Source organism: Ascochyta rabiei, chromosome 20, assembly GCF_004011695.2.
Source record: "Ascochyta rabiei chromosome 20, complete sequence".
In the NCBI taxonomy this organism is placed as follows: Eukaryota; Fungi; Ascomycota; class Dothideomycetes; order Pleosporales; family Didymellaceae; genus Ascochyta; species Ascochyta rabiei.
The window spans coordinates 160,146-172,381 of record NC_082424.1 but is presented as its reverse complement, the minus strand read 5'-3'; the positions used below and the strand labels follow the sequence as shown (position 1 = coordinate 172,381).

Below are 12,236 nucleotides of genomic sequence, written 5' to 3'. Positions count from 1 at the left end.
ATTTTGTGCGGTGGCTTGTATACTAATTAATTGTGGACATCAGACAGGAACTTAAAGTTTTAAAGAAGGCAACAATCAGAGAGCAAACGAGTACAGATGGACTTAGATTGGATAGAGCGCTAGTCACAAAGGGCTACAGGGATCACGGCAAAGACTACGCAGCGATTGCTAACCCAGAACCCAAGCGTGGTTTATTCAGGCTTGCCATTAACCCCCTTAGATTTTCTCTTATGAAATGTCTCGGATCGGATCGTACAGTCGGTCTGGGTCGCTGCCTGTTGCAACTAAAGAAGCAGCTGTTTTAACCAAAGGTTTTTTGCCGCCTGCAGGTAATATTAGTCGCACTTGCGCAAAGCATGCAGCCCCTGCAGAACTTACTGCACTGTTGTCCAACTAATGCTTTCTTTAGACGCTCTACGATTTTGCTTTCATCTACAGTAATGCCTTCCTGAGCCAGGTCCGCACGCACCCAGTCCTTAGCGTAGGTCGCCATCAGCAGGGTGACGTTCCTCTAAGTGAAACTTTTCCTGTCTGGATACGCCTTGGACAGCTCTTCTAGTAGCTCCTTTACAACATCTAGTGTGATAACCTGCTCGCAGGTTAGTAGTGCGCAATAGTAGCAGCCTTAACTACACTGACCCGGAACCTCCTGTAGCTCTCTGTGGACAGGCCAACATCTACTTAGGCCTTCTTCAAAGGCCGTGATGGCTCCATTCTAGGTTTAGGCAATTTGCAAGCGGATTGGTATGTCCAACCTTGTTGCTAGGCGGTAGTGTGTCACGCAGAAGGACGCTTGAGCTAGTGGGGTAATGCTTAGCGCCAACAACGAAAACGCAAAAAATGCAAAAAACAACAGAAGGGACAAACTCTGGGGCCAAGCTCTGACCCTGTAACTTAGCCGCCGGCCCACAAATCAGTTGAAACTAGGGCACCCTCGCCAATCATATCGCTCTTTGCAATCACTAAAATACCTAATGCTAATTGTGCATAAACTCAACCTACAAACTTAACCTATAAACTTAAACAAACTTAACCTACAAACTTCTTATAATTAAAAAAGTTGCTCCCTGTTAAAGTTGAACATGTATCTCGCATCTTCAACCTTGCTTGCGGAAGCATAAGAATGTCAACCCGCGCATGACAGGGATTTGAACAGCCACAGCGTCAATGTGCAAGCCCATGCAGAGGCTGCAAGGCAACAGGTTAGCCCATCCGTATTATTAGGAGCCCTGTTAAAGTTAATGCCTCAACTGCATTGTGTGGGTTGTTGCACATTATATTGTAACCTTGTCATACAGACGCATGTTAGCAGAGGCTAAGGTATCACATGGAATAAGAAGGTCCTGAGCGGCCTTAAAAGTCGCAGCAATTAGATCGCGGCTAGTGGGAGGTGCTTATTACAAACAAATGTAACTTGTGTCTAAGCCACATGCGAAAAGAGTATAGGGCCCTTCTATAGGCATACCCTGTACACAGCCGAAACATAGAGAAACTGGTACAATAGAGGTAAGGCACAAAAGATGCATACTGCCCAGAGATCTTTATACTGCCCATTTTTTATTAACACACTAGTAGTAGTTTAACTTAATTTCTAACTTGAGCCTTTTGCTTGTCTAACTTGAAAGAGGTGTAGTCCATGCAAGGGGATTTGTGTCTGTGTTAGAGTTATTTCATTACGTCGATCAAGTGTTAGCAGACATGTACTTCAGCATCTTTGTTCAATCCTGTCAGTACCAGGGGCACTACAATAGTCCATGATTTCGATCCAGGCCTTAGCGTGTGTAATTAATGGGTCGTCATAATTGTTTAAGGGGGTCCCAGTGTTTCTAATCGTATGAAAGAATCCAAACCAGCTTCTCTTAACGTTTGCTAATGTGTGTGTTTGCTCAGAATAAGCATATAGCGTCTTTGCTGGTGCAGCGCGTTTATCTAAAGTCGTGTTAGTCAAGCAAGCAAACCCCATAATTAATTCCCACCTTAGTTCACCATGTTTTTTTTTTATCTCAGATTGCAACGTAGCAAGGACCTAAGCATCAAGGTAGGGGAGAGAAATTATTAATGTTCCCTTTTCCCTCTATTCAGAGCTGACGCATTCTACTGTACTACTCCATAGTGCCGTGCGGTACAGTATAACAGGCGCATTCACCGCCTTTTTGTTGTGCAAATCCCCAGACCAATACCTTTAACGTACCCGTACATAAAGGTGACACAAACCTAACAGACAAATTAATAAATGCATACCACTGCATATAACAGGAGTTTGTTGTTAAGCAAAAGTCTAGACTAGCGTCTACAGAAAGTGCTTCAGCCTTCCCAAATAGCTTTAACAGCTCACGCCATCTTAAGTTTAACTAATAACACATGTTAGTGATTAGGACTTCTCTACAAGTCATTTGAGTTTGTGCGTCATAAGTTCAATCCTGTGCTACCAGGTTTTTAGTGCCAATAAGCTTTCATGTGCAGTAGGAATAGGTTCTCTGCTGCGATGTAGCCCGCACGCTTGCTGCTACAAAAATTGGAATCTAGGGTATTGTAGAGCATAGATGACCGTATCTGCGAACATTGGCTTCAGCAGTTTCCAGCTTTAAGCTTGGTGCTAATGGCTTAGATGTTAAGTCGAAGAATATCTTTAGCTTTCTTCAGTCCAAACCTGGCATAGTGACACAAGCATTTATCTTTTACATTTAGAGCAAGGCATGTCTAAACTACACAGTTACAACTAGAAGTTTAATACATTTCTATCTAAATTATTTGTAAAGCGATGTTGTATAGTTAAGCCTTATTCCAGAAGCAGCCAGTATCCTACTCAACTTAGGTGCTTTAGAAATACGCAAATTCTTGATAGCCGCTCCAGAAGTAAAATCTTGGACTAGATAGAAAGTTGAATCTCCTAACAAGCTTTTGATAGCTTCGGTCCGACCAGAACAGAGTTCTTTGAAGCTAATAGTGCCATCCTCATACCAACATACTCCGTTTCTATACACCAGTAGTTCTTTCACATAACTTTGTTTATCATTGTTCAGTTGTATAGAACCAAACCAAAGCACAAAGTCATCTGGCATAAGCGAGACCTCCTTCACTTAGCTTGAAGAGCTATACTCCGCTTGAATAGAGGTGTATAAGGAGGCAAAGCTGTTCATAGAGAACGTAAGGTCCTCATTGCCTGGATAGGAGGCTGATGGTTATGCAGTTCTAGTAAGACACGTTAAAAACGACCAAAGACAATCTTAAAGCCAGGACTTCTGTAAGTTGCGTAGCTGGCGTAATTTTTCCTCAACTGTGTCAATTGTCTTGCGGTATAGCTCCTTGTTCCCAAATATTTCCTTAAACCGGTTAACTTCTACAGCGAGTAGAGTAAACAAAATCTTAGTTTCTTTGCTATATTTAAATCTGCGGACCGCCTTAACATGCACATAGTAAAGCCCATTATCATTACAGGCCACCTGTAGCAAGTTTAGGAAATAGCAGATAGCTTTTTTGTCTTTAAGCCACTTATACTCAAGATCGCCCTATATTAATGTTAGAAACGTTGTAGGATAAGTGTCTCTACACACCAGGTATAATAAGAATAATAGGGTCAGCAATACAGGGTGCTAAGACATATTAATAGAGCCAGCTAGGTTAAAACTAAATAAACCTAAGGTCGCAGTAGTTATATACAGCCCTCACACTAGCGCTGTAATAGATTTTTAAGAAGGGTATTCATTAAGGTAACTTGTAGGAGCAAGGCAATAAAGATAGCAAACCACACAACAGCACTTCGTCTAGCCGCTAAGATAATCCTTGCTCGCCAACTACACCCTACATACAGTTAGATTGGTAACAAAAGAAGCAGATAATAATAAGAGATCAACCTCTTAGGTTCTTCCAAGTTTACGAATATGTTTCATCAAACAGCTTATCACATCTGTTAAGATAACGTAGTAACCTCCTGCAGTTCATTTCCTAGATCATGTTGTGATCGTCATGTACAATTGCGACAAGCCAGCAAAACACAAGGTCTCCTAAGATATCTTCTATTCGTGTGGTCTGCAGCCACTGAGTTAGACAACATACCAATTAGCATTAACATAACTTCTACAAAGTGTTTCATAGCAGTTCCAAGAATAATTGCACAACAGACATCTGTCTTAATTGGAAATTATGCAGGATACGTGCCGCGTGCACTAAGGGGTAATAAGCCACAACATGCTTGCCTAAGGATGTTGCATTAACTAGCGTGCTAGACAGGACAAACCTGGACAAGGGTTCGGCTGCTCACAGATTGGTCGATACGGGCCGTGCCTACAAATTAGCGCAACGTCAGATTCGGTGCAGGGTCTGGCAACTGAGATCATGTCAGAAGGCCGCAAAAACGGAATGCCTCAACTACCAGACAGAGCTTTGGCAGAAGAAGCCCGTGCAGCTGCTGGATTTTCTGAAGAAGAGTAGAGAAGTTTCATTGTTTAGATAAAATGAGTATAATGTACAGCTGCCATTTCTAACGCAATACAGGACGTCACTAAGAGCATAGCTCAAGAGATGCGGTACCTAGATCCTGCAACAGGGTGGCGCTGGGTCCCATTTAACAAGAAATGCTCCATTATAGAACGCATAAACTCCTTATTAGCAAAGGAAGGGATCCCTGCTGTAGAGCTTGACCTTGTTGGATAGCGCATAAGCCGGGCTATTGATAATCTAAAGCATGCAGAAGGTCAGTGCTTAGGGCAGCCTGCTAAGGCCAGAGCTGACTAATTACAGCCCGCGCTGCTAATACAAGCTCTCTAACCATTGGGAGTGCTGGCTTGGGAGACCCTGTAGTGGAACCTGTAGCGGGTACCGCTCCATGCAAAGCTACCTCTTATTAGCCGTTCAATCCAATACGTGATATTTGAAGGAACATGGTAGGGTAACTTAGCAATTTAATTAGGTTCCAGCTATTGTAACTTGCTAATCCTACGTCCTGCTCTCTAGGCTCAATCTGACATATACGTGCTAGAGGCGGCAATAAGATCACCCTATAACGCCACTAAGGCAAGAGCGGGTTCAGCAGCAAGGTAACTGTGGTAACAGCAAAGCAACGGGGTCAGAGGTAAATGTAATAAGGCAGTTAAAAGCATAGATGTAGTGAAAGCTGGCCCTAAGTATAAGTTTGCGTAGAATTCAGCATTTCAGACGTTCCAATTACTCTACCACAACCACTGGTGAGATTCATAAACACCTTTGCGTGTTCTGTACTAAATTTTGTAGTTACTCTAGTTCTGAATTACCTTTAAGAATGCCTCCACGATACTAAAAGCAACACTGTCCACTACTAGCACGAGTAAGTCAAGATCCTTCCTAATTGACTTTTTAACTAACGCGGATTAGAATGAGTTTAGGCGTTCTCCTACAACTTATCTGCCACCTCCAACACCTCCTCCTGCTTTCGCTACTACGCTTCTTCCGCTGCCGCTGCCTTCTGGCTACGCTACTGCGCCACCTCTGCCACTAACTCCACCACCTTCTCCTGTCGTCGCTTTTGCGCTTCCTTCGCAACCACCTCCTCCTACTTTCTATTCGCAAACTTGCCACAGCTTGCATACAAAATTGGATAAAAGTGGTTTTATTAAATCCCTAACGCTGTCTATAGACTCTTTGCCAGTTTACCTCTTAGGAGAGTTACTTAAGAAACTCGCATCTCCTCACAGTAGCATGGATTGTTCCAGCGTAACAAGCCAGAAAGCATCACTGTAAAGCCTGCGATGAGTGGCAGCTAGTGCACATGCTTGCAGACGCTTAAAGGGCATAGCAAGTATGTTACCTCTGTTGCCTTCTCGCACAACTTGACTTAGCTAGCGTCAGCATCATACAACAAGACTGTCAAGTTATAGGATGCAAGCAGCGGCAAATGTCTGCAAACCTTCAACGTTAGAAAGACTATTAAAAATCTGTCCTTTGACCCTGTTAGCTGTTGCATCTCTACAGAGATAAGAAAGTTTGCTATTAATATTCCCCAAACCTCCAACCACGCAGCGACCGCTGAGGCTAAACACCCTTAACATCTTAGCACAAGCCTTAGCTCAGACATAAGGTAGATTAAGCACGCAAACAAGGACATCCTCTAGATACTGTTAGAGTACCAGCCATTGTGATTGTCTGTGCGCGGGACTATGGTCGCTAAAGCTGGTTCAGTATTTATAAGTGCGCTTTACTTATTACATTATTACAAGGAGATAGTTCTAGAGACAATAACAACTTAAATAAACCAGATATTCCGCTACATGTATAAAGACACTGTAACCTTTGCTACAGTTAATAGCCACAATGCATTATATCACATGTCCAGCTACATTCTAAGAAAACTTGCTCAATAAAAATTCTATAAACTATCCCACGTTAATGTCCCTTCTCCTAGGAGTATTATCAACCTGTAACAAAGTAAACGATCGTTTAAGAACTAACATCTAGTCCTGTGTAAGAAAAACCAAGTCTATTGCGTCTCGCTGCTTTTAGGGATCGTTGCGGTACTTCTGTTAAAGACCAGTCCAAACTTCCTCAACGTCTTCTGCATCCTCAACGTCTTCTGCACCTTCAACAGACGCCCAAATAGACTCACCTGCAGCATTAGTTTCTTTGCTTCCACTTCAAGAGCCATAAGCGGAATCCAACCCTTAGACTCTAAGAGTAATTTTATCCTTAAAGAGAGACCTATTAGGTGATTCGCTTGCGTGGTTCCTTTAACATTGCTAGGGCGTTAGTAAAGTTGTTCTACGGTACAAAGTAGCTAGGGAACCAATCTTATGTGTTTGGGCTGGGGTCAAGCTATAGCCTGATCTAGAGGTTTGTTTTCTTACTGGCTGTAGCAAGGACTAAGGTGAGGCTTCGCGTGTAGGTCGGCCTTCCCGCCATGCTTCAAACTGTTCCTGTCTTTGCTTCGCGAATTCGTAGATCTTGCGGTCAGCACTATGCCATCGCTTCCTTAAGTCTGTCCTGGTCTCCCACCTGAATTCAAAAACCACCTGTGCACTGGCTAGCGTTCTGCTGAGTAGAAATCTGTCCCATTTAACAAGCACATACGTCGTCTTATATCCTGTAACGTAGTGCTTACTACTTAATTTATAGTAGATCAGATTTAGGTATTTAACAGCGCTGGGATAGGGTGTTATATCGATGTCTTCACTCTAAGCTACACTAGCAATCCTAGAGATATGCTCAGCACCATACTTCTTAATATAGCCAAACTTATTGTCTTCGCAGCCAACCTGGAACAGTAGTGGGAGACTAACATGTTTCTAACTATGTCCAGCGACTGGTTGTTGCTCAATCTAGTGGATAGGTGAAGTCTCTGGTCCGTATTAGTTAATATAGAAGCGACAGCCAGCAGTAGCGCCTCCCCACATCTCTGTAGCCTGCACGCTGCACAAAGCGTATTTGCTTACTAGAGACGTAGATGACATAGTAGGATATAGGGAGTAAGCTTCTATATCACCCAGCAATAAGACAATTGCAAGACTAAGGACTTGTCTGCAAACATCCGTTTCTTGCTCCGTAGTTAAAGAGACCCTAAGTACTTCTTTCATAACGTTATAGCCCAGAATCTGCAATAGAGTAATCTTGGACAGAAACACCGCCAGGCAGTAGTCTTAGTTTTCTTTTAAGTCACAATTGCGCAGCGCAGCCTGGAGCTCCGCCACTGGTATGCTGTGATCAGCTGACGGGATTCCTAGTAGATCGTTTGTACTTTTCAACAAGACGTTCAGTGTACTGTACTGTTCAATCAGGACCTAAAGGGCGTCTGCTAGAGGCATAGACAGTGATTCTCTGATAATCCTGTACGTTTCAGCCAAAGGCCTTGCTAACTCTAGCACACTCTTCTGCTTTGCATATATATCCAGCCAAGATTGCTTAAACTTTTTTTAGGTTTGTAGAAGAGACTTATTATCACTGCTGCAAAGCAGCCAAAAAAACCTCTCGTGGATGTCCTTAGTAACGACTGTTTTCTAATCTAATCTGACTCTTCGTAGTAAGTTTGTTAGACTAATAGCGTCGCCTATAAGGTCAGATAATGAATAAGATGGCTGGCCACTATTTAATAACCCTACAGCCGTCCCTTCAGATTGTGAGAGGAGTGTCTAAAATGTCTTAATTGCGGGTAGAAGCTTAGTATATGTCAATAAGAATCTTGTCTTATCTGTAGCTGCTCTGATCCTAACGTTTACGCGAGTAAACCTCTGGTTATCTAGCTTAGTCTTGTTGTGCGCCTACTAGTACTGTATATAAGGTATAATTTCGCGTTGTACTGCTTGCACCCCTTTAGGAACTGACTCCAGACGTAGATAGATTTCTGATCAGTCCTTCTTCAGAGCATCAATCTGTACCTCAAGGTCTTTTACACCCTCTTCCTGCGCTTGTTGCCTTTCCGCTTCTTCCTTAAGCCGCTCTGCTTTTCTCTAAAAGGCTGCAGCTTACTGATCAGATAGTAATTTACTAATTGCTTCTTATTGCTGTTTCTGCAATTCCACTTGTTTCTGATTCTAAAGGTCCTTTATTCGCATTTGCCACTGCTCGTCCGTAATGCCAATTAGACGATCACTCCAGAAGATACCCAGACTCTGATTTTCTTTCTCCGCACTTAAAACAAAATTAAGTAACTTCTCTCTTGCGTGTTAAAGATACGCCAATCTTGGTAGACCTGTACTATCTTCTTAGAGGACATTACGTGGCCTATTGTATATTTAGCTTACAGGATAGCTAAAAAGACGTTAGTGTAAAGGCAGGTAGCAACAGAGAGTCTTCGCAATATAACCGAAATCCCAATAAATGTCCTTGCTGTCGCTTTAGAGCTTAAGAAACTTATTAGGTCAAAGCCAATTCCGCTCCCTAAACCATGCTTCATCTCTGAACAGCTCTTAATCTTAGAGGGATTTAAGTGATTTATCGAAGTCCTTCTCTTACTGCTGCTGAACTGCTTCTGTAATTAATGCTATCTAGTTTTGGTATTTGTCCTGAAAGGCCTTAATCTTCTCTTTATCCTCCAGCTTAAAGATCTGTTGAAGTGTTCTTTCTGTCTCGCTACCAGACCCAAGCTTAGAAGCTATAATGTTAACATACTGCAAATGTTTCTTGTTAATAAAAGAGAAACATCTGTTGTTAGCAATCTTTGCTTGCCTTTTAGCTGATTTTCTAATCTTTTCCTTAACCTTGTTGTCTGGATCCTTAGGGTCTAAATCTTTATATGCGTCTACCATTATCTAATTATAAATTTGCGCATCGCCTTGTGTGCTGCTATGTTGCTCTTATTAGCTTAATAGATTAAGCTGTTCATAACGTCAGTTCAAAGGCTGTTAAGATGCTAGGGGACTGCTTGAACCTAAGCAACCCCTTAGGTGTTTTAGTTGCTTGTTGCCCTAGAGTCTGACATTGTACGTCCCTAGTTCCAGGTAGTTATACGTTCTGAAGCTGTTTAGCGAATGCAATTAATTTAGGACCTTATATATGCTAGAAGGGAGGATTTGTTTAAGATTTTTATTTTTCATTTTTTATTTTCAATTCTCTAGTTTTAAAACTTAGGGTGACAAAAGCCAACACTTGTGCTAACCCAATGTCTGTGTGTCGCTCACTACTTGTAAATCTAAAGTTTAATAGCCTGCTACAGTGCTTAATTGTACACAGTATGTAGTCAGTGTAAGGTGCTCACAGTAGACACTTTGCGTGCCTTTAAAAATCCAACCCCTTAGTCGCGTGGATTATGCCCAGCTGCCAAGGAGTTTTAATTAGTATAGCGGCTGAAGTGTGCGCAAGCCTTACTATATACACCTTAGAACACAAGGCCTACGCACAGCACTATAGGCGTTAACTTGCTTCCTAATTTCAGAAAACAGGTTTCAAGGCATGCAAAACAGATCCACAAGAGCGCTTAAACCTGCGTCTGTGCCCTAGGGCTCAGGCACTAAAATATACTCTCAGCCAATTGTTTCATCTTGCTAAGTGTTAGACGGAAACCCAACGCGCCGGCTTACAACCGCGCAAGAGAACTCAGCTTCTTGTTTTTAGATCCTAAAAGTGAAGTTAAGGATTAGACAATGAACATAACGCAGCACTCATCTAATACAATTAAACTACGTATTTAGCTGGGACGATCGGTAGTTCCACTAAACCACCAATGCGATGTGCTGTTCTTTTTATGTTTTGAGGGTTTATTATAAAATATATATTGAAAAGTTTAAGAGCGACACCCTGCCAATCTTCTGCTTTGCCAGGGCCATCCTCGAGATATCGACAACTTTCGTAAGGCGCCGCAAGTCTACTGAACACTCTTCATTGTGCGAAAACGACTCTACGCGCTCGACGCATTAGCAGCATTAGCAGCTACCTCCTGCTGGACCAAATGCCGGTTCACGTAAACGATAATCCGAACTCTAAAACAGGTGAGGTATCGTGTATCTGCGCCGCTAGGTCCCTGAAAGCGGAACCTGCCTATGGCTACATACCTTTGCAACTGGTCCTGTACAACACAGAAGGCTGTTCCTGGTCACGCAGGTCGCGCTTGTGATGACGGTTTCTGTCGACAGGGTTGATAGTGTGCATTGATCGATCACTGTTCCGCAGCCATTGGCTGTCGCCAACCTGCAGGCATTCGTCGTGGCGCGCGTGTGGTGCTGCCTAACGACGCGTTAGAGTTAAGGCTGTACTCAAGACTGTGAAGCCAGATGAACATTTCTGTGTAGGGACTAGACTTTCTTCCCGCATCCTGAACCTCAGAACCTCTTCTTTCTATCTTGATCCAGATTTCGTAATTTCGTAGTCCAGAAAAGTCCGCTTGAACACTACTCCCCACCTTAACACCATGCCACTGATCTATACATGACCTTGACTACGCTAAGAGCTGCACTATAACAGCCTTAGTGCAAAGAGATGGTACAATCTTTGCGATCACCTAGAAAACTTTGGAAAGGCTAGCGTGATGGAAAGCGCGCCACATGCGTTCCGAGCACCTAAAAGTAGATGGGCTGGTTGGTGCCTCAATAGAGAAAATGGACTTATATTCTCTTTAGCAACTGCGTGTGCTTTAAGTCTAAGTTTTGAAGTGATCCTCGAACAATGTTCTTGCTTTTGATAACGGTTGATTCTATTGCAATAGAAAGTAGGGTGAGCTTGCCGTTTTGAAGGCTATCTGACCTACGGGGAGGTACAGTACTAAAGGTTTGTGACATGGAAAAATTAAAGTTTACTACAGCAGGGGTGTAAGCTGATGTTAGCTACATGTTGCTGAACAGGCAATATGTGATTGTGCTTAGAAAAATTTCTTAATAAGAATGCCACATGTGTGTGGTAGGAATCTGATGATCCAGTTCCATGTAACAGACACAAAAACCCGAATCTCGCTTCACTAGTCAAGAAGCATTATAAAGAAGTGGCCGATGATGAGGATAAAAAACAGAACAGAGCGACGGTGTGCCATTGCCTTGCGTCCATGATTGGATAGTTCTGGCGCAAAGGTTGTTGCGGATGGCTGCTGCAGGGTTCGTGACGCCGAAGGGTTCGTCGCAATGCCTGAGCTGGAGCTTAGATCTACCTTTGAAGTGGTAGTAGCCTTAGACGTACCATCACAATCTCCATTTGCGGGTGACGTTGAAGTAAGAGGACTGAATGATGTAGTATGAATCAGCGTGTTGTTCACTGCCGTGCTGTTGCTCTTACCGTGAGTGATTGTAGACACTATTCTGACCTCACAGAGAGATTGCGGAGGCAAGTGGAGATGAGATAGCGACCGAGGTATGTCGGAGTGATCATTACATTGAAGAATGACTGATCCATGCATTTTGACTGCTTCGAGCACTTGCAGGTATTCTTGATTGCCATTAAAATTGTTGACACAGATGTTACTGAACGCTTGCACAAGCCTACAGTTCTCGTCTGGAACGCGGAACCGGAGAAAAGCATCCGAGCTGACTTCGACATTGAGGGGATCGAAAAGGTTTCCATCCTGAGTGCTGACTATGATATCGATGACTACCAACGCATTAGAATGCAAAGTTGACCGACCATAGTTCCAAGCTATTGCGAGTCAATAGTGATAGCACGTTCCACCGTTTAGAATGATGGCCCTATGTGAGTGCAGTAGAGGAGACAGGTAGAGCGAGGGTTTGTAGAGAATACATTAGAGCGCATGTGTTGCGATTAGCAGCGTATGTGGACAGGACAGGCCATGGGTTTGAGCATGGTGGTACACAGCTGGCAGAGCACGCGAAGTGGCTTTTCAATTTTCGACAACG

At 43.1% G+C, this 12,236-nt stretch overlaps 1 protein-coding gene across 1 annotated transcript; it reads right to left on the bottom strand.

Annotated features, from left to right (window-relative positions):
• Positions 1-301: 301 nt before the first annotated feature.
• Positions 302-493, bottom strand: EKO05_0010550 (uncharacterized protein; the record flags this gene model as incomplete). The annotated part of the gene is made up of 1 exon (XM_059637783.1): positions 302-493. The coding sequence occupies one exon, from the start codon at positions 491-493 to the stop codon at positions 302-304; it is 192 nt and encodes a 63-aa protein (XP_059493766.1).
• Between the last annotated feature and the right edge of the window lie 11,743 nt (positions 494-12,236).